The sequence below is a fragment of the Polypterus senegalus genome, chromosome 7 (assembly GCF_016835505.1).
Source record: "Polypterus senegalus isolate Bchr_013 chromosome 7, ASM1683550v1, whole genome shotgun sequence".
Taxonomy (NCBI): domain Eukaryota; kingdom Metazoa; phylum Chordata; class Cladistia; order Polypteriformes; family Polypteridae; genus Polypterus; species Polypterus senegalus.
Genome location: NC_053160.1, coordinates 166071910 through 166094987, shown reverse-complemented (window position 1 = coordinate 166094987; position 23078 = coordinate 166071910). Strand labels below are relative to the sequence as shown.

At 40.4% G+C, this 23078-nt stretch overlaps 1 protein-coding gene across 1 annotated transcript in view; it reads left to right on the top strand.

The window, feature by feature from the left end:
• ugcg (UDP-glucose ceramide glucosyltransferase) overlaps window positions 1-21870 on the top strand; it is a 106828-nt gene extending 84958 nt beyond the window's left edge. Inside the window, exons 4-9 of the mRNA XM_039759519.1 lie at window positions 2049-2150; window positions 2898-3010; window positions 9564-9742; window positions 11542-11628; window positions 15856-16045; window positions 20951-21870. Coding sequence (XP_039615453.1) covers window positions 2049-2150; window positions 2898-3010; window positions 9564-9742; window positions 11542-11628; window positions 15856-16045; window positions 20951-21121 — 842 coding nt within the window. The 3' untranslated portion in view covers window positions 21122-21870. The remainder of the gene's footprint in view (window positions 1-2048; window positions 2151-2897; window positions 3011-9563; window positions 9743-11541; window positions 11629-15855; window positions 16046-20950) is intronic.
• The last annotated feature ends 1208 nt before the right edge of the window (window positions 21871-23078 follow it).

Here is a 23078-nt window from a genome sequence, read left to right as displayed (position 1 = left end):
AGGAGGATTCATTTTGCTGACGTGCTCACATCGCTTGTGCCTCAGTGGCAGGAGGAAAAGTAAGAGGGATATCGTTTTGCCGATATCTACGTTGTCTTTCTTCTGAGGTTTTATTTTGCTGACCTGCTGGCCCTGCTAGTGTTATTAGCAGCTAAGCGAGTTTTCTGTTTCCTCAGAGGTGGAGCCCTTACCCCAACTCCACCTCTCACTTCCTGGCCGGACAGACACACTTCCATGCGTAAATGTTTATATATAAGATATATATAATCTTTCTATACATTTTAAACTTGATTTTAATGTTAAGCACATCATTAATCTCTCATTCTGTTACTATCTTAGAGGTAAGGTAGTTATTTCAGATAAGGACGACAGAAGCTTCAAGGTAAGGTAGCTCTACAAACTCTGTACATGCAATAATAATAATACATTTTATTTATTAAGCCCCTTTCCCATGTTGAATTTGACAGTAAAAACCCTTTGAAAGTATTATAACTTGCTTATTGCCAGCTTTCAGGTAACAGAATATGCAGAAATAAAAGGAAATGTCTAATCACTGAGTAGCCAAAAAAATGAGACCTACCTGTATGTACGTACACGAATCACTGAAGAAAAAAAAACGAATGTGTTGCTAGCAAGACTGTGACATGTCAGGGTTTGAATGTCCTGATTATCCAGTAAAAGTGGACTATCAAAGGATGTCATAGGAAGAAAGGCATGGCTAGGAAAGTTTCATTCAGAAGTTATTTTCACTATTTCATGACATTTGACATGCATTTATAAGCATGTGTACACATATGTGTGGCTGTCCAGAAGTGTGGTGTATGTGTTTATTTTTAAAGCTTTGCCTGGGCTTCTGGGGCTTATTTGCTTGTGAAAGCACTATACTGTATAATATTAGAATAAATGCAAATAAGCAATAGTACAACAAAAAGTAACAAGAATGTTTTAAACAATAAGTAGCCAAACTCAAAAGAATAGTTTTGGCAAATTCTATAGAAGCTTAGAAGAATTTATCACACATTTACTTGAAAAGATTGCACTGTAGTTTCCCAACATGCACTTAAGGGAGGCCACACAACATATTGGCATGTTTTACAAACATGTGACACTCGTGTTGCTTTTTATTGTATTGGTGTTTTTTTTATATTTATTCTAATGTTATCTACTGTTTTCACATGCAAATAAGCCCTTGGGGCCTAGAAAACTATTTTTAAAAATATTTTTGAGTAGCTTAAGATGTTTTCACAGAACTATACATACATTTACATACTGGAAATTTATACAAACACATGCATATGTATATTTTTAAAATGCATTTGTACTGCACTGAAAAACCAGTTCTGTTTAGCTTCATTTCATGGTGCTTTTGATCACTGAGAACTCTACCCAGTGTGACCACTACTAGTAATAAAACTTGAAGAGGGAGGGTTTATCAAGGAGCTGTGTGCACCATAGGAAGGTCAGACTATTTGAATGTGTGGCGTACCTTCATGTTCATCACTGTTTTAACAGCGGTTTTGCAGTTCTGCTTCAAATAAAGTCCAGTAGTTTTATGTTGCATCTAATGGCAGTTAAATGTATAATTCATACAGATAAAGTGGATTTTAGTTTGTTTATTTATTTTTACAAAAATCCGTCAATAGTTAGCGTAGCTTTAAGTTTGTAACTTTTGACACCACTCTATTTAAAAAAAAAAAAACAAAACAGCAGCAGTTGCTAATCCAACAAAAAGCAAATGGAGGCTAAAGTGACTGAGACGCTAAACAACGAATATCTGGGATTCCCTTACAGACCATTACCTTCCCTTCCTACAACAGGCTCCTTTCTTCTAGTCAGTGGCAGAGACCATGGCTTTCTGACCCTCTTCAGAGACTATAAAAGTGAGCAAAGACATCAAAAGCTGTGTTTTGGATTTAACTGTGAAATATTCAAGTGAATAAATGAAAAATCAAATCTCCTTTGATTGTATTTCAGCAGATCAGAGAAGCATTGAGACACCGGCTTTCCTTTTCTATATTTAAATATTGTAATGTGTCCTTTTTTAACAGGTGGGAAGAAGGTTGGCATTAATCCTAAAATTAATAACCTGATGCCAGGATATGAAGTAGCCAAGTATGACCTTGTCTGGATATGTGACAGTGGAATCAGAGGTAAAATGTCTTCTATACAAGATGCTTATTTTTATTCTTTTAATAAAAATAAGCAGTTTACTGTGTCATATTCTCTTTAAACTCTGTATGGGGCACCAGTCTGTCATTGGGCACACACACACAGAAGCAAATTTCAGTTATCTTAAACTGCGCGATTTTAAGATATGTGAGAAAGCTATATAGTCAAGAAACCCCACACAGACTCGGTAAGAGCAACTTCACATAGGTAGTGTCTATGCCAGGACTGTGGATCCATGTGGCATCCCCACTAGACATGTGCCACAATGCCATTATCCTCTGTTTCATGTACAGCCTATTCTTAATATGTGCCTTGCTTCAAGCTAAGGAATTTGAACCTCGTGACCTATGGGTGTCACAGTGCCCAATGCTTCATCTCTAGGCTGTAATACTGAATGCAGCTGATCCTCACAATTCTTCCAGCTGCTCAAAATCCCCTGTGCTCTTTTCTCTAGGTAGTGTCCTAATCATTTTTAAATGTTCCAGTATTATTTGTTCTGTTTCATGATTCTCAGGATTATGCAGTGCACCTTAATTGCATTTGACTTTCTTGAACCTTGTCAAGTTTTGTTGGTGACTCATGTTGTACGTTCTTGCAGATAAGCACATTGCTGTGTTCACACTGCTAGTGTGGCTGAGGCCTGAAGCAGTGCCTCAACAGTAAAGTAAAGCAGCTCCTTATGCACTGGCATCTTTACATACAAGTGTGTTTGCATTTACATTTTACAGTGAAACCTGACACGTTGACGGACATGGCCAATCAGATGACTGAGAAAGTAGGACTGGTTCATGGTCTGCCGTATGTTGCTGACAGGCAAGGCTTTGCTGCTACGCTGGAACAGGTAAAGGTGTTTATATGTTACAGCACCATATTAAGTTTGCTGCACTGCATGTTTCTTAATTGAATTCAAGAGTAACATTTATTCCTATAGCAGGTTTTCATAAAAGATATGTAACTCAGATTGCTTTAGAAGAAATTAAGAAGCATTACACTTACAGTGGATGCTTAATTTAAATGAAGTGAATCACAAAAAAATAATGTAGGCAAACTTCCATAATATATATAAACACGTGGATAATCGAAATAGCAGGAGTCATTAATTATGGAATACATTGCTAACTCATTTGTTTAAATCTCTAATGATTCAATGCTATGGCCAGGGAGGAAAGGAAAATAAAACTACAATCAGCAAAATGGTGGAGAAAATACTGGGCATTCTACAAAACATAAAAGAAATAAAAAAATACGACAAGAAACGTAATGCCTCATGACATTATTAGCAATTTTTATAGAGAGAATTTGAAGTTATTTTACATGCAGTTTGCACTTAAAGGCACATTTGTGTTTACTTTTTGTTTTTTCACACACACACCTTTCTCACTAAAGTCTCATACATTTGCTTCAGCAGTAATTTATTAGAAGTGACTTTTATTCTAATGTCAAACACTCTTATCATAAAGATCTGTTCACTTCTAATCCCACTACCATGTTACATTATACAATTTTTCCAGGGATTTTTGATTGCAGACTTCATTTATTGCCCCTGTTACCACCAGTCTTGTAGACTGGTATGCCCAATGACTCAGTCCAACCTGATCCAAACAGGTTTTGATTTTATCTTAAGCCGTAGGAACAGGCGTGTGTGTGTGTGTGTGGGGAAGCTGACAGCCAATGAGTGTCTACCCAGAAGTATAATAAATATATAATGCAGCTATGAGGAATAAGGAACATGAGTGTTTTGGACCTGACAAACAGTAGAGAGACTCGTCCATCTGATGTTGCATATTTTAAATATCACGACAGAACTTGGAAATAAAGAAAAGGCCGAGATTGTGGCTGAGCTTGCCGTACCTGTAAAGCCTTCATATGGGCATCAACTCCGTCAGGCAAAACCTTATTGGCTGTCAGAAGCTAAGGAGTGAGCAGCTTCGTAAATGAGAAATTGTGCTGGATAGTTGTTATACAGTCTTCTAGTTTGGCATACCCTGCGGCCCTGGACCCTGTTGTGTAATCTGACATACTGGGGCATCGAGTTCAATAATTGGAGCTGTTTGGTGTCCCCTCTGACTAGAAGTCTTACAATGTGAAATCAGCTTAAGCTCCTGTAGGTTATAATTAAGGGTTTTAAGAAAAACTGACCTTTCAAACAGGTGTTGTGTGAACCTAAGGAATTTTTTTTTTTAGAAAATATAAAGACATATTTACAAAAAATAGCTTATTTTTCAGTTGAATTCTTAGTTTTAAAGTATTATTCTTTGCTTAGTAGCTGTCTTTACCCAAGGCTATTTGTCCAAATTATTACATATATCCAGAAGCCCTGAGATGTATTTTCATCCAGTCTGGGGTTGATTCCCTGCAGCACTGATCTGGAATAAGCAGGTTCATTGATGGAATGAATATACATGTGAGTGCTTTTCAAAGCCAATGTCACATTATGCAGCTTCTTGCCAGAGGGTATGTTAGACTTACCGACTACGTCAATTTAAAATCCATGGACATGTCAAATTATGTGAATGTGTGACAATTTTGCAACATAGTTGTGCTCTCCCTTTTTTATGACCACCAGTAGTGTGCTGCCTGACAGAGCCAATGCTGTACAAAGGGTTAACAGGTACTGCAAGTTCACCCACAATCTCATCCCCTTTTTCTTTATTCCATTCTGTCGGGGTATGTAAACATTAGACATCAGATGGACAAGCTTCTCCTCTATCTGTGAGGTCCAAAACTCCCATGTTTCTTATTCCTTATCACTGCATTATATTCATTGTACTCATTGGCTGATGGCTGTCATGCACACAGAGCCCAACTACCACTAAAGGCAAAATCAAACCTGAGTTGTGGAATACTTGGAGTGAATCATTGGGGGTGTCAGATTACATGACCGGCCTAATGAGAGCACGCTGCCTAGTGCCACCAACTGCCTCTGTGACTCTCTTAAGACAGGGGGTGCCCAACCAGTAGATCGCAAAGGTAGTGCAGGTAGATCGCGTTGCATTCAAAAAAAAATTTTTAAACGTCAGTCTATCATATATCCTCCCTATGGCATTTGCCACTTGATTGACATACAGGGCGGCCAGTCTGAGATCTCTTTTCTTCTAACACACTGGTCATCCTGCACGCACGATCAAACGTGTGAGCTACTGCAAAACTCAGGCTATCTAAGTGGTCTAGTTAGACTTCCAATTTATATTTACTAAAGAAGGGATTTAAAAAAAAATTGTTTGGGGGGGGTATGGGCTGGATGTGGAATTGGAAGAGGATTTTTTTTTCTCACAATGTCACAATCGGCGCTTTGTCTGATCTGTCAATCTATCATTGCTATTCCAAAGAAGGAAAATGTGCAAAGGCACTTTCGAACTGTTCATAAAAACTACAAAACTGACTTCCTTCTGAAAAGCGATCTGAGAAAGAGAAAGGAGAGGGAACTAAAATCGCAGTTAATCAGACAGCCGTCATATTTCACTCGGCTGAATTCAAAAGCAAAGGCAGACACACCGAAGCATCGTTCCGGGTAAGTCACTCGATCATTAAGCATAAGAAGTCCTTCCAAGAGCTACCTTCTTGACTGCATTATTTGGCTCTACTTATTTATGCAAGTCAGCCTTTTCCCACGTGAAGATTATTAAATCCAAATACTGTAGTGACCATAAATGTATTGAATTGTTATTGTGCCATAAAGGTTATTTTGTTATGCAAGGTATGACTACATATATTTCATGTGTAAAGTATATTATATATATATATATATATATATATATATATATATATATTAGTGATGAGCGAGCATGCTCGGCCGAACATGTCGAACGAGCACATGTAGTGTGCCATGCTCGAGTCTCCGCCCCGCACGTTTCGCGGGTTGTAGACAGCCAATCAAGGGGCAGGTAAGTACTTCCCTCACTGTAATGTCAGTAGCCATGTCAGGTGCTGGCATTACAGTGATTGGCTGCCCAGAACACGTCATCGAGTGCTAAACAGCATGCACTCGCATATAATGTTTTAGAGCGTCAGCTCACCTGCAGGCACTCCCATATCATGTTTTAGAGTAGTGAAGGGCAACCTTTTTCGAGTTGCCACGCACTAAGCCCAAAAAGTTTCTTTCGCGGCGCACGTGAGGGACTGCCCATAAATAAAGGCGTGACGACACAATGTATGGACAATCGCCAATAAAAAGTTAATTTGAAAGTTTGAAAGACATTTTATTAATAAAGGAATCAAATCTTAAATTTAATTAATGTGAATGTTGAGATTGTTTTTCAGCACATATAAGATTGATGTTGAGATTGTTTTTCAGCATATATGAGATTGATGCGAGGATCAGTTTTCGAAAGACACATGCGCATTTCCTTGTCGATCATTTGAAATCTCTCGCGTTTTTTGGACTTCATTTCCACAAGTGTTCTGTTATCTGTTTTCCCAACATAAAATTTTTTTGATAAACATTATCTTTTTAATCAACCAAAAGTTCAAAAGCACTAGCAATTTTAAATTAAAATTCCATGGCGCACCGGTTGCCCGACAGTGTTTTAGACTACGTCAGCTCACCTGCAGGCACTGGCATATAATGTTTTAGAGCGTAATTTTTCCTGTAAAATTGATTTTTTGGGGGGTTTTGGGCTTGTTTTTGTCAGTCTGTAAAAGTGGCATACAACTCGGACAATGGTTCCCAGCAGCGACTTGGGAGTCCAAGATGCATCCAGACATTGTCCCTATGCTGTTCCCGGTCCATTTGGGTGGTGTTTCTGTCACTTTCAGACCCTTTTCCAATGGACCAGGCACCCTCCCCTCTTCAGAGCACGGAATGGGTTGGCTCCCATTGACTTACATTATACTACACGAACATCGTGATGTGTTCGGACCGAACACCCGAACACTTTGGTGCTCGCTCATCACTAATCTATACTAATAAAAGGCAAAGCCCTCACTCACTCACTCACTCACTCACTCACTCACTCACTCACTCACTCACTGACTCATCACTAATTCTCCAACTTCCTGTGTAGGTAGAAGGCTGAAATTTGGCAGGCTTATTCCTTACAGCCTACTTACAAAAGTTAAACAGGTTTCATTTCGAAATTCTACACGTAACGGTCATAACGGTCGACAACGTCCACCATGTTGAACTTTCTTATTTATGGCCCTATCTTCACGAAATTTGGTAGGCGGCTTCCCTGCACTAACCGAAACCAATGTACGTACTTATTTCGGTGGTATGATGCCACTGTCGGCCGCCATATTGAAGTTTTCAACGGTCTTTGTTACTTAAGGGCCCATCTTCAAGAAATTTGGTACGCGGGTTCCCAACGCTAACTGAATCCTACTTACGTACATATATACATCCATAGCCTGCAGCTCAGTCACTCCGGTCTCTACATTCCCTTCCTTGCTTCGCCACGGGATTGACGTCTCCCTGCTGATAACTATAGCCTTTTTATTTAATTCACGGCTTCTCCGCTGTTTTATTGTTCGTGTATTGCGATTATAGTTATTGTGTAGGTATTTTAGACTTACTTTACATTGTTCAGGTACCCATTTCCTTTATCATTCCAACCGTACCCCCATTAACATGTCTATCGAGGTGATCACCATCGATCAAAGAACTGTCACTTACCGAGTGGTTTCCATGCCCGGAGATGGCACCTACCTTTTCCATTCTCTTCGTTACATATTGCACGGCCATATCAGGCTCACTCTTGATATCTGGAGAAACATTGTGTCTTATGTATTGAATGACTGGGACAGGTTCAAGGTGTGGACTGATGACGGTACAGGAGATAATTATACTACACCGGAGCACTATAAGAGTGAAATGCTTAAGCCCTTCTGCATGTGAGTTGATGGCTGCCTCTGAATTGTTCGGTTGTCGCTTTCAAGTGTACCGAAATGGCCAAATATTTTACACCTTTCGACAACCGCCAATGCCACTTAAACATCTTAGATTGACAGGTGACGATTTCAGTAGTGGACACTTTGATGTTTATGAATGTTTAATCTCTCAAAAGCTGGATATGAAGTTATTGATGAAACCGGTTGTATGCTTACAACGCTTGACAGATGTCGAATGTCACTTCAACACAAGTCCTGCAAATACTGTCGTAATTGAAACAAACCATGAAACTCAAACCGATTATGACAGCAGCAATCCAAGCTGTGAGATTTGAGACAAGATTATTTTTCACATGGCCAACTGTACATTTCATGCTCAAGAATAAGCTCAGTGCACAGCTTGGTCATGTTACAACCAGAGGGCCGAACAGACAACATGGTATACAAAGAGATCCTTAACAAATAATTATTGGTATATTTTCCCTCAGTTTAAAAAGGTTTAATTTTCTTCTTAATAAAAATTTTAAGGTAGTACTTGCACTAAGCGCTGGTATTTTGCTAGTATATATATATATATATATATATATATATATATATATATATATATGTATATATATATGTATATATAGATATAATTTTTAATGTAGGTAGACCATTTCCACCTGGTAATTTTAAAAGTAACTCGCAAGCCTGAAAAAGTGTGGGCACCCCTGCTCTAAGATTAAGTAAATAAAGACTTCAGCTGAAAATTCCTGGAAAGGTCATTAAGTGTGACATGGCCTTAAGAGGCACTAGAGATCTAATTTAAGGTTAAGCAAAAAAAGTTTAGTCCTTCATTGATTTGGAGAGCAAGGTGATAAACAGAAAAGCACAGTTAGTTGATGGTCAGTAAGAATGAAACTTTAAGGTAGATATTGAGTAGATCCAGGCAGGAAGTTTAATCAATTCCAAGTTGTGCTGTGAAGAGAGTGATCTTTTGGTGGTGTCTTAACAAAATGAGAGAGCAATCCAAACAGGCAGAAGCTTGTTCAACATCCTGAAAGGAAGCTCAGCTCAGAAACTGAAAAATAGTTTCTGCAGTGTACACTTCAGCTTCCGTGAGAGTGAAAAGGCAGTTAATAGGCAGGTCAAAGCAGAACCCACTTAATAGACCACATAGCTCAGTATGACACTCTTGTTTGCTCTGAGCGTACCTGAATGTTTTAAAAAGGAGATTTACAAGCTCTGGTCTGACAATTCTGGTGGTAGGTTTATACATTTCCTTCTTCTGATCTGACCACAAAGTACAGATACCAATAATGAGGGCAAACTCAACAATGGGCATACACCAGAATTACTGAGTGAATTTAATTAAGCTTTTTAATTTTTTTCATGTGTGGTTCCTTTAATATGTAGCATTTTAATGTACTAACTTAATTAAAAATACATAGTAAATAAACACAATTGAATTATTTTATTATCAAATGTCAGTTACAAAAAGTGCTTTATAACAGCAGAACTCTATCCAGGTACTGTGTTGTGGTAATGCCATATTTAACATTTAGCTTGGACTTTGCTCTCCATTCCAGGTCTATTTTGGAACATCTCACCCACGTTCTTACATCTCAGCCAACGTCACTGGCTTTAAATGTGTGACAGGAATGTCCTGTTTGATGAGGAAGGATGTACTGGATCAAGCAGGAGGCCTCATTGCATTTGCGCAATATATTGCAGAAGATTACTTCATGGCCAAAGCCATTGCAGACAGGTAATGCGCGTGTTCTCATTTTATACCAGCTCACGGTTTGCCTATTTGCTGCTCACTGCACATCAAAAAAAAGAAAACAGAGCTTACTGTGTTCATGCCTCATAAAAGCTTCCTTCCCTGCCTGCCATATCAAGTTCCTCCTGGGCAACATTACAGAGGCATTTAGTTAGAGTCAGTTAAGAGTTATGGACGAAGTTGCAATTAAGCTAAAAGCACACTTAGAAATTCACTAGCTGCTAGTGGCGGAAATATTCAATGCACTTTTAAATGTGGAACAATGAATGGCACCTAATAACTGTTAATTCAGTGAGTTCACTAATGTAAGACGTTACTGGTTTACTCATCACAGTGTTTTAGAATTTTTCTGTAGTATTGAGCAAGCCAGCATGTTATCTCCTTAAAAACTCAAAGACTTTGCATGTAGGACCTAATTGTATGTAGTTGTTGGCATAAAAATATGTGGTCAGCTATAAGGGTTATGTGGAATAATATGTGTAAAAAAAAATAAATAAACCATACAATGTCCAAAGGTCTAAGGCGTGTCTAATAATTTCTTGTGACACTTAATATCCAGTTTAGTGACATAAGAATGAGAGTTTACAGAAAGATTTTTTGTAATGTAATACAGAGTTTATTATTGAGAAAAACAAATAATCTTCTAGATAGTCAGAAGTGTTTTTTTTGGTACTTCACAGAAAAACCTAAAACAATTGGAAGCCTCTTTTCACCCTGTATTTATGAACTGCTCCTCATGCTCATTCTGGTTATTCTAGCCTTGATCCCGGGGTCTGTTTCACCATGATGTGTCATTTTGAGCAGTGGGGATTATTGTTCAAATACAAATTAGTAATTTTCTTTTATTGAGGCACAGCTGCTCACACACTGCTTCCCAGTTTACAGTGGAAGTGATACCATAACAGAACAGTTCAAGACAAGGCAATTTTATGTGTCACCCCAACCATACATGGAGTACACATCGAGAGACATTATGACGTGTCTGTAGGACCACCGTGCAACATGATAACCACAAAATTAACAGAAAGCTCAAAAGTCAAACAATCAGGCAGGCGTACAGCAGTTTAAAGAGCTGGCTGCAGAAGAGTTGTTGCAGAAGTAGATGCAGTTCCCATATCCTCAGGCTAAACCTATTGGTGATGTTTGTCAGATCGCTGTGGGACGTACCCCAGAGAAGAAGAGCGAACAGAAGACGCTGATAGGAAATTACGCAGGAAGAGATGATCAGCAGTGATAGACTGGCTGTTCAGAGTGTCGCTGAATTCTCCAGTAATATTACTGCATAAATAATGCAGTATTGTAATCCTTATGACTCAGCAGTGAATGTTTGTCATAAAAGTACCCCAACGGAACCTCTAAATCAAAAAATTCAGTTTCCATCAGGCTTGTTCTTGAACACGTTTGCTGGTCTGGATTGTAATATTTATGTTAAAGAGGGACATTTGAGGGTTTGGATATAAACCTTAGCAGACCTAAACAGGAGTTGCAATATAGCGCTTGTGTAGCAGTTTGGGGATCGAAAGGAAAATTAAAAACAGTAATATTTTGCCATTGTGGTTTATGCATTTTGAAAGTGATTGTTACCTCAGAACTAATCGGAGTGCACTGTTTGTGATCCTACAGTGTAACCGAATTACGTTGGATTCTCGATGTACATCGGAGACGGGCTCATGCCACCTAGCTGCGTGCTTTCTAGACTTTCAAAGCAACAAATTATTGCTAATGACTGCAGGAATCAGAACACCTTTGTATGCAGGTATTCATTAATGTATTTTTAACTTTAGGGGTTGGAAGTTTTCCATGGCGACTCAAGTTGCAATGCAGAACTCAGGCTCCTACTCCATTTCTCAGTTTCAGTCACGGATGATCAGGTATTTGGTTTTTTTTATTCTTGCTGTTTTTGCTTTCCTTATTTTTAAACTTTGAATGCTTGAAATAATTTAAAAAAATATGAAATGCCTAGTGAATATGAAATGTTGTAACAACAACCAGGGCTGATTTTATAAGGTGCTAACTGTATTCATTTAGAATGTGCACGGAGGAGTCCCAGCTCTGCTAGTGTCCTCACTGCCTTCAGACTAACGCTGGACACTCCATGGCATTTGTGCCAGCCAACTGTCAGAATTAATGTTTTTATTTTTAATAGGATATTCTTAGTTAAGCGGCATATTCCAAGACACAAATATTTTCTCCTTTTGCAATGCATGCATTTGGTTCCTTATGTATTTAAATGGGATCTAATACAGATTTGACAAACTGCTCTATCTCACAAATTTTAAAACAGTAGAACTGCAAAGATTATAAAAAAAAAAAAGAGCAAGAATTTCAGACGGTGCTGAAACCCCGCAGCTCAGCTACTGGCGACACCTTTCATTCTGATCTCTCATGTCAGCAGACACGTCTGAACTTCTCAGGTCACCAGCTCCATTTACTCATCAGATAACTTCAGTAACCCTTAGGTGTGGCTGAAAGGAAGTAACCCGTATCTGCTACTGCACCCTTTGACTTCTGCAGGTATGCCTGAACTTGCCACATCACCGACCTTCCATGACCGCTACTTATTTTTACATTTTTTTTTTTGGTGCTGAATTTTGACTCTGGTTATTGTTTAAATTTAGTGGTTCCTTAGATTTTTGACATTTGCATCAGAGGTGATTTTGTTTAAAAAGTGAGCAGCTTTAAATTTCTTGAAGTGACCATCACTGACGGACTGCAACGGGCACAGCTAATTTCAGCTCTTGTCAACGTCTTAACTTCGTCAGACAGCAGCAGATGTTTCTCCATCTGTTCTTGTAAACTTCTACAGGGGCACAGTGGAGTCCTTCCTCACAAGCTTACATTACATCCTGTGACGGCACCTGCTTAGCTCAAGACCATAATTCACTGCAGAGAGTGGTGATGGCATTACATAATGTTACAGACCTGCTGCCTTCTATTCAACACACACCACAAACACACACTGACCAAATAATCAATATCTCTGCCATCCTGCACAACCACTTTTCTCTCTTCAAAGCCATTGGCACTTGCACCAGTAGATTCAGCACCATTTCTGTAAGGCTGCTGAACAGTCCATCCATCTATCCATCCATCCATTATCCAACCCTCTGTATCCTAACTACAGGGTCATGGGGTTCTGCTGGAGCCAATCCCAGCCAACACAGAGCGCATGGCAGGAAACAAACCCCGGGCAGGGCGCACACACACACACACCAAGCACACACTAGGGACAATTTAGAATCGCCAGTGCACCTAACCTGCATGTCTTTGGACTGTGGCAGGAAACCGGAGCACATGGAGGAAAACCTGCTGAACAGTCAATCATAAGAATTAAAGTATTTCATACAGACATGTGCCACTTTACAGCTCCATGTGGGAACGGCTATTGGCCATATATCAGTTACAAAGTGTACGGGTCATTGCATTGAGGCTCTGTGGGTCGGGTATGGGTCACTGGTTGGTGTACTTTAACTGCCATTATGGAGCTGCACAAAGCGATCTTCAGGTCTCGGCCTTTCGCACACCGGGTTCATGTAAGGCTGAGTTTCTCAACAAGTGGGTCACGGTTTGCCGTCCTTGGTTTGCGAGTGGGTCGGCTAAGCTAGTGTTTTTGAACCATTGGGTTGAGAATCGGGTTGCTGCTGGAGTGTCGCCAGTTGCTGGCATTTGTTAGCAGGTGGGTCACCTAAATGATCAGCAGCACTGCATGATATGTTTTTCTGTTTCTGAGTGAGCTCATTTTACCAAGGGGTTGCTTTGCAGTAGCTGCTTGTGGGTCAACAATGAATTTAAAAAGGCCAAATACATAAGAATTAGCCACATGGAGCAGCACTGATGAAAAACTTAAAGGGCCCTCCAAGAGTCAGAAAACAGATAAAAACCTGTGAAAAAACAATAATGACAATAATGAAAGGTTTTATTACTGCGCCTGGTTTTGGCAATTTCTAAAACATCTTTACCCGATTGCTTTCCTGTTGCCCTTGGCTGTAAGTACAAAGCACCTCAGCTCGGTCATCCATAAATCACAGCATGACTGTATTTAATATTTATATCTGTATTATTAGCCCAGTCTCCTGTTTGGGAGACAGCAGTGCTACCAGTGTATCATTGTGTTTCCCACAGGTAATATATAATGAAGTATATTTATTACATTTGTGTTTTAACAAGGTCATTTGTGCATTCATAATGGTAATGTTATACAAAAATAAAATTTAAATTGTTACCTAATAACATTTTAATTCATTTTTCACATTTTCTTGTATTGTGTTTTTGCTCTAAAATTATAGAAAATGCCCTATATAAACAATTTCTCCGTGTGTGTGTGTGTAAAATGGTGTGAGTGTTGCGAAGGGGTGGTCTACTAACAACTTTGTCAGGACCAGAAGGACCTTACTCAGGTGTCAGTAGACAGGGATAAGTCCTCCTTGACCAACTCGGCAGGCCAGTGTGGGAAGGCAGGGGTGGCTAAGTGGCAGTAGACCTGGCATGTGTTGGGTTCTTGAAGTAACACCATCTGAGCCATAGGGCGACAGATAGGGCCGAGAGAGCGCAAGAGAGAGGCGGGGTGTACAGGAATACCAGGGAGACGGAAAAATGGATAACACAGACCTTTTTATGATGGTCCAGAATCAGCAAGGCTCTTGTGCTCCTTTTATTATCTACACCTTTTTTTACTTGGTGTTCTTTTTTTATATATGTACAAATAACCAAATAACTCTTTGATCCCTTTATATCCCTTGACAACATTCCAGGTATAAGTTGACAACATGATGGCAGCCTCCCTCACTCTATACAAAAAGTAATGGGTGCAAGGCAGGAAGCTGCGACCAGTGAACTGTTATCTAAATGTCTGTTTAAGCTCCGAGAGCGCTGGACTTTAAATTACTTAAGTAAACTGTTCCAGGTCATAAAGCTTAGAAGAGTGCAGTAAATAAAAGTGAAAGGCCTCATTAGCAGCTTCTATGTGTTTGTAATTCTTTCAGCACTTTATACTAAATTGTGTTTCTAAATTTATTGTTCCAGCTTAGGCCGTACTTCAGTTTTTAAGTCGTTATTAAAATGCGGCTACTGGTCAGTATACAGAGTCTGGAAAACCTTAATGAATACTATTTATTATTTCATGTTTTTTGTTCATAACACAAAAGGAGAGAGGTCTTGTAAATTTTGTCTTTTAACGTTCATTTTTTGCTATCTTGAAATATGTACAATAGTAGAAATTGATGGTTTAAGATATCATTATACTAAAGCAGCTACATCAGGATGTCTATCAAAAGTAAGCAGTTAGAAAACAAACGTAAGATACACTCAAGGCCCCAATCTGATTGCACAACTTTAGATGTGTGACTAAAGACCAGTGACTTTCTGCTGTAGCCTGCATGTATGTAATCTTAGCGAGTCGGAGGCAGTCGCCTAATGTGACATACCCAGTGACTCACCCCAGCTAAAAATAAAATCAAGCAGGTTTGATTTTGTCTTTAGCTGTAGGGGGGACTGACAAACCGTGAACGCTCAACTGGAAGTGCAATGCACAGAATGTAACAATGTGGAATAGAAATGGGGGCTTTGAATTGTTACAAAACAACAGCGAAGCTTCTCTTTCTGATGTGACATGTTTTACATACCACTATAGAATGGAAAAAAGAAACATGATGGTTAAGACTGCGGTTGAACTCGCCATACCTGGTAATCCTTCATATCTGTCCACAGCAGCATGTCGTTGACTGTCTAAAAACGGGCAAGAATGACTTTGCTGGAAAGTCAGCACCCAGTTGGTAAATGTGACATGGGCAGCGATTTCCATTTGTAGAAACTGACATGGTGGAGCAACAAGATCAGTAACTACTACTTTTGAGAAACCTGCCATAGCCCATGGCCAGAGGTTGTGTAATGTGGCAATCACTGCGAAGTGTGTGGAAGTGGTCTTTGACTTTATAAAAACCAGGATGAAATGTGTCATCCGTCTGGAATTCATTTCTGGGTCATGGAGGCCAAAGCCAATCCCAGCAGCGAATTCTGAGCAGACTTAAGTAAACTTGGCTACTCCGATTCCCATTTATGAGAGACTTACTGCTAAACTCATCGATTTTTTTCATTTTCAGGTGGGCCAAACTTCGAATCAACATGCTTCCAGCTACAATCATCTGCGAGCCAATCTCCGAGTGTTTTGTAGCCAGCCTCATCATTGGGTGGGCAGCACACTATGTCTTCAAGTGGGACGTCATGGTCTTCTTCATGTGTCACTGTCTAGCTTGGTTCATTTCAGATTACATCCAACTGCGTGGAGTTCAGGTAAAGTGGCTTTGGCTTCTCATGGCTTGGTGTCCAGTTTGAGAAAGCTGGAGAGTCTTGTACTGTGATGAGTACCACAATATGGGCAATATGCTCCAAATAGTGAATTTGCTTAATGTTGTATGTTTGGGTTTGTTTGCCTAAATCTGTTTGACGCCAGTTAATAATTTGATCCCTTGTCTATGCAGTGGTTAATGATCAACAGCATCAACAACATTTATCTATATAGCACATTTTCATACAAAAAGTAGCTCAAAGTGTTTTACATAATGAAGAAAAGAAAAATAAAAGACAAAGTAAGAAAATAAAATAAGACAACATTAATTAACATAGAAAAGGAGTAAGGTCCAATGGCCAGGGTGGACAGGAAAAAAAACTCCGGACGGCTGGAGAAAAAAATAAAATCTGTAAGGATTCCAGACCATGAGACCACCCAGTCCCCTCTGGGCATTCTACCTAACATAAATGAAACGGTCCTCTTTGGATTTAGGGTTCTCACGGAAGGGCTTGATGATGTTGGTCACGTAGACTTCTGGCTTTTAGTCCATCAATGTTGGAACATCACGGTGCTTTGAATAGATGCGCCACCACCAAAAGGACACCGGAAAAGGAAACAGAAGAGAGAGTAGGGGTCAGTACGGATTTTAGAGCCACCATGAATAGTTATTAGGATGAACTGAACATACAGAGTATCAGGATTAAGTTAAAATGAAGTTATAGAAAGGCCATGTTAAAGTAATGTGTTTTCAGCAGTGTTTTAAACTGCTCTACTGTATCAGCCTGGCGAATTCCTATTGGCAGGCTATTCCAGATTTTAGGTGCATAACAGCAGAAGGCCGCCTCACCACTTCTTTTAGGTTTTGTTCTTGGAATTCTAAGGAGACACTCATTTGAGGATCTGAGGTTACGATTTGGAATATAAGGTGTCAGACATTCCGATATATAAGAGGGAGTGAGATTATTTAAGGCTTTATAAACCATAAGCAGAATTTTAAAGTCAATCCTGAATGACACAGGTAACCAGTGCAGTGACTTTTAGTTTTAAGAAGTGTCAACTCACTCTAAATAATGTGATTTAACAAGTAAATATGCACATTTCCTTGGATTGGATTAAGAGGATTAGGATTATTATTATTGTATTTTTTTTTTTCATTCTTCTGTTCATGTCTATATGTAGATTAGCAAGTTCTCAAAGGCAGTGTCAGGCTATAATATGATGAAAATGTTAATTATTTCTTGTTTTTGCATCCTGCTTTAGTGGACATTTTAAAAGTGTTAATGTGCTTCACTAGTAAATGCTGCATTTCTTTGTCACCCCAAAACATGATGCGGTAGAGACCCCGACACTGACACATTTACGCAGCCATCCACATTAGCACAAGAGAAACAAGTAGAAAAAAAAGTCTGATGTGTGGTTTATGAAAAGAACGTAAGTAAAGACAAAACTTCTAAATAAAGTCATTCAGAAAATCTGAGAGCCGGGACCACCAGGCACATTGAGTGGGCGTTAGTGGACCGTTTGGCTGGATGACCAAGTCTCAGAAAGAGGAGGGTGGCAGCTGCCCTGCTGTGGTCCAGTGGTCATTTGTAAAGAGCTGGCCCACTGGTCACATGAAGCTGGCGAGGGTCTGAAAGGTGGACCTCCAGAGTAGAAACTGGCCAGCTGCCAAACATTCAGACCCTGCACCACTGGGGGGTTCAAGGAGGCCAAACTGTCATGAAAAGAGGCAGCAGTGGCGCTAGAAGAGCCATTTAGAAATGCCGTGTTTGGGGAAGTCCCGCTGTTAGATAAAAAGCCATTTTGAAATAAAGCCTGCAATAATTATATTAAGTTCAGCGGAATGAAGCCAACTGACCATTTTGCATTTCATAATAAACAGATGACTTTTGTTCACTTACGTATTTTGTCACAATGTAATGACTCATTTGTAAATATTGCTGCACATTTTCATGTCAGGGCAGCCCGGTGGCGCAGTGCTAGCGCTGCTGCCTCGCAGTTAGGAGACCTGGGTTCGCTTCCCGGGTCCTCCCTGCATGGAGTTTGCATGTTCTCCCCGTGTCTGCGTGGGTTTCCTCCCACAATCCAAAGACATGCAGGTTAGGTGGATTGGCGATTCTAAATTGGCCCTAGTGTGTGCTTGGTGTGTGGGTGTGTTTGTGTGTGTCCTGTGGTGGGTTGGCACCCTGCCCAGGATTGGTTCCTGCCTTGTGCCCTGTGTTGGCTGGGATTGGCTCCGGCAGACCCCCGTGACCCTGTATTTAGGATTCAGCAGGTTGGAAAATGGATGGATGGATGGATTTTCATGTCACTATTTAATGTTTTTTTTTTTATCACAATTTAATGACTCACTTATATGTATTGCTGCATTTTTTCATGTCACTCTATTTTATTTTTGCACAATGATGATTTATTTCATGGTTGTCTTTTTACTTATTTAATTTGGCCCATTTTAACAAAATAAAGCCACGCAGACTATTAAAGGCACAGTAACTGCCTGCCAGGCCGGCGGGGCTCCACTCATAACTCACCAACGCTGCCGCACGCGTCACTTTAAACTTTAAAGCGGCTCGAGCCCAAGGCCTCACTCGGGGTGCCATGTCGAGGCACAGAAGACCCTTTAGTTCAGCGTGCAGACCAAATCAGCGGTGCAGCCGTCGTCTCTCTTTACATGTCAGACGCACGCCCTGATAACCTCATTTCTTACAGTGGACCTTGTTAAAGAAATAAGAGAAAGTTAAACATTCTGTCGTCCAGGTTTGTGAAGAAATTTGCCAAATTGTTTTTCAAACTCTAAGCAATACATCAGATTTTTTTTTCTTTAAGGTTTATATTTTTAAAATGTTTTACTATCAGTTATTGTAGCCAATTGATTTATTTATAGATACATACACAGTGGATTCATAAAGTGTACAGACCCCTACACTTTATTGTGTTGTAGATTTAATTTTAAATGGATACATTTGCCATTTTTCCCATCAGTCCACACTCTTAACTGTTTATAGAAAGGTCTGCCAGTTTATTTATTACTTGTAATCTCTCAATCATGCAATTATTTGAACCCTTGTGGAGGACCAGGCAGGACAGTTCAGGGGTGGCACAGAGTGGAGGGACGTGTGGCAGCAGTGTGCATGCCAGGGCCAGCCGCAAGTAGTAGGTAGTGGCGAGGGGCTTCGACCAGCTAAAGCGCCGCGGTGCTGTCCTATGGCTGTGTACAGTGCGCACGTATGGCGCTTTGGGATCATCTACAGTATAATAAGACTGCAGCGTTCACTTCCTAAGTCAGGTCAGTGGTAGCACTGCTGTCTCACAGTAAGGAGATCGGGGCGTTTGTGTGTTCCTCCCACAGTCCACAGGCATGCAGAATGGGAGAACTGGTGGCACTGAATTGGCCCCGGATGTGTGTTTGGTGGGTGTGTGTGTGTGTGTTCACTCTGCGGTGGACTGGCGCCCACCCAGCCCAGGGTTTCTTCCTGCCTTGCGCTCTATTCTGGCTGGGATAGGCTCCATCACCCCTCACAATCCTGCTCAGGATTAAGCAGGTTAGAAAATGACATGACGTGACATTAGATGCTGGCCACCCCATAGGGCAACACTGGGGACTTGAGTGACTAGTGAGCCATCGCTTGCACTTCATTTTTAGGTTTCCACCAAGCCCAGAAGTGCTGTGCTTTATTTGTTGGGTGTTTTCTTACAACAGTAGCAGAAGGGCAAATGATCAACAGAACAAAAATGTCATAAATATTAAACATTAAACCCCATAATACATGGCTGACTCGGTCATTTCATATATAGCCTCAATATAAATATTACCTATACATCTACTGTATCTACTGGTCAGCGTGATTTTCTACACCAGTGGTGTGTGCTGGGCTGGCGAGATCACTTCAAGGGAGGCCCACCAAATGAACAGGCTGATTACAAGGACAGGCGTAGTTCTGGGACGCACTCTGGACCCCTAGAGGGAGTTAAAGTAAAACTGCGTACCATTATGAACAGTGCTGCACATCCTCTCCGTGACACACCAACACTGTGTCAAGAAACACGACGAGGGCTCCTTTATACCAACAGCAATACCCCTTTATAGAGCCTCACTGGGACTGACTGCCAAGTCAGAAGTTTTCTTATTTTTGTAATTCTTTGTGTATTTGAGGGGAAAGTTGTTGTTCATTACATTTTGTGAGCGTTTGCAAAAAGCCAAATTTCATCCTTAGGACAAATACAGTTCCATCTAAACAGTTGTTCATGGGTATAAAAGTAAAACGCCATAATATGCCGACAAAGAAGGTGACGTTATTGTGAAGGTGACGTTATTGTGAAAATTAGAAGGGCAAGTCGTCACCAAGGCAGACACAGCTGTGACCTCAATGAAGCGGCTGCTGTTTTTAATAGCCTTACCCGTTAAACTTGTCAGCAACATCCGTCACTGAAAAGTTGGCATCACCTCTGTGCCATGTTTGCTGTTTTGGCTCGCTTTCTTCCCCCACTCCACCATGCTTCTCCTCACATCATTGTTAACTGGTGCTTGACCAGTGCTGTTCAGCAGTTTCTGACCTGCTCTGCTCAAGCCTGTTGCAGACAAATGAAATTTTATTTGTCCTCTGTGGGAAATTTGGCTTTTTACAGAAGCTCATTAAATAAATTAATAGATACGTAAATTCTGTATACTGTGTGTGTGTGTGTGTGGACTGTAATGGTGCTGAGGCGCTCCCTTGTCACGTGTGGAGTGGCAGACCAACGACTCCATCCTCCAGGCCTGCCCAGTAAGACAGCATTGTGTTCTTTATTAGTCCCTAGCGCTGATGTTTTCAAAATGAAGCTTTTATTAACACAGCTGTTCATATTCCGCAAGTCTACTCGATGTGAATGTTTCACCCAAACGTCTTTGTCTTCTGCTTGCTTTCCAGGGTGGCGCCCTCTGCTTCTCCAAACTGGACTATGCCGTAGCTTGGTTTATTCGAGAGTCCATGACGATATACATCTTTCTGTCAGCGCTGTGGGATCCGACAATCAGCTGGAGGACAGGACGGTACCGATTGCGCTGTGGAGGCACCGCAGAAGAAATACTTGATGTGTAACGACTGACAGTATTGGGACTCAATGTGAATATGAGGATGAAAATGGATGCAAATGAGGCTTCTAGCCGTACATCATGTTAAGATTACAAGCCAAGTTGTTTGGGAAATTCAGACTTTGACAGTTTTTACCTGTACCTTTAAAAGTATTGATTATTTATGTATATGTGGCACTTGCAGTTTATCTTCAGCAGCTTGCATACGCCAGTTAGAAAACAAGTTTTGTCACTGGGGAGGAAGAGATGGACGTACACAGCAGTCATGCAATTATGAACCCCGGGAAGGTAAATTAGGATAAAACTTCTTCTGTTCCATGATGCTTTGTGGCTGAGGCCCGTCATGCCATGTGCTTTGTGCTGATGCTGAGAGGTTTCCTTTCCATTCATTACAACGTCTTATGTAATTATGAGCAGTCGATGGGTGCTACAGACAAGAGCGGCCTCCGCACCGCCAGACATCGGCCCCTATGCTCCCAAGGACAACGCCGTGCGCGTGTTTTAAAATCCTTCAGATGTGTAAGGGAACCTTTGAAAATCCCACTTTGCTGTCTTCAACTCTAATGGTCTTTCCCTGGAAGTTCATCCCCCTTTTTTTTTTTTTGTTTTCTCTTTCTCAGAAAAGTTTGCAGAACATACGTGTTTGGGGAGCTGGGATGAAAAGCAGCCCACCCTTCAGGGAATGAAAAGCATTTCTGTGTTTGGCTGACTGTGTCGTCTTTTTTATATATATATATATATATATGTGTATATATCTATATATATATATATATATATATATATATATATATATGTGTATATATCTATATAAAAAGGACTGTATATTTTGGTGTCATAAACTTTTGTAGATAGTAGAAAGGAAACAGCAATAAATATGAATCAAATCAACACAATATGAATATTGGAACAAAATACTAGACTGAAAAGAAAGCTATGGAATTTGTATCGACGGGACGTCTGCCAGTTTTCAGACCAAACGTGTCGTATGTAGATGCCTCCGTTATGAATGTAAGCCTGCATGTGAAAGGGCAAATATTGATGATAAAATGTTACTTTACATTGAACAATGGCTAAAAGAGAAATTGTAGCACAAAGTGTGTTTGGGACAGGGTGGGATTTTGGCTGGGTGGGTGAGGATTATTTCCTAATATTTCAACTGTGAGTTCAGGAGGAGTTCCTGTGTGCTGCTTGTGACTTGTCAGAGCACTGAGCTAAATGTCCCATTTGTCCCGTTTGTTTCTTCCTTCTGAGTGGAGTGCGTGTGCATTTAGACACAGAGAGTGTTGAACTGGTGCACACCGAGTTGTAGTCGTGACATTTTCTACTGCCGAGACTGAAAATATTTGGTGTTATGCTGTGGGGAACCGGATTTCAATTTTTTTATTTATTTATTTTTTTTGTAACACACATTTATCGGTGAACTTGGTCAACAAAACCTGAACATGATCTGGAGCTTTTTTTGCAGCACGTGGAGGTGTTTTGGTCCTGTGAACAACTTACGCTTCTCCTGAGTTGCTGGTGATTTAAGAGGAGGGTCCGCGTGACCGTATCAGGGCAGTGAAAGCAATAAAAGCCCACAGACACTGAAGTGAGGCGTGCGTGTGTGTTGTGGAGGGCAGCAGAGCCCGCGCGGCCGTGCGCAGAGTAGCCAAATCAAGCTGTTTGAACGCCATAGGATACAGGCCACTGATGATATTCAATCTGAGCTTTAATTAGCCTTGTTCATCCATTCCCAGTTGTACATATGATCTGTAATAGAATATTTATTTAAAATGCTATTTGTTCCTCCATGTGCCAGTGTGTTTATACACATTTTCTTGTCATTTTGCTATGTGCTCTCGGGTATTTGAAGGCACTCGTATCACGTCTGCAGTGTTGCCGATTTCTAAGGACCATCCATTGTGACACTCGCCTTATGACATACTCGAGAAAGATCTGAAGGGCAGCTGACCGTGGGAGTAAAA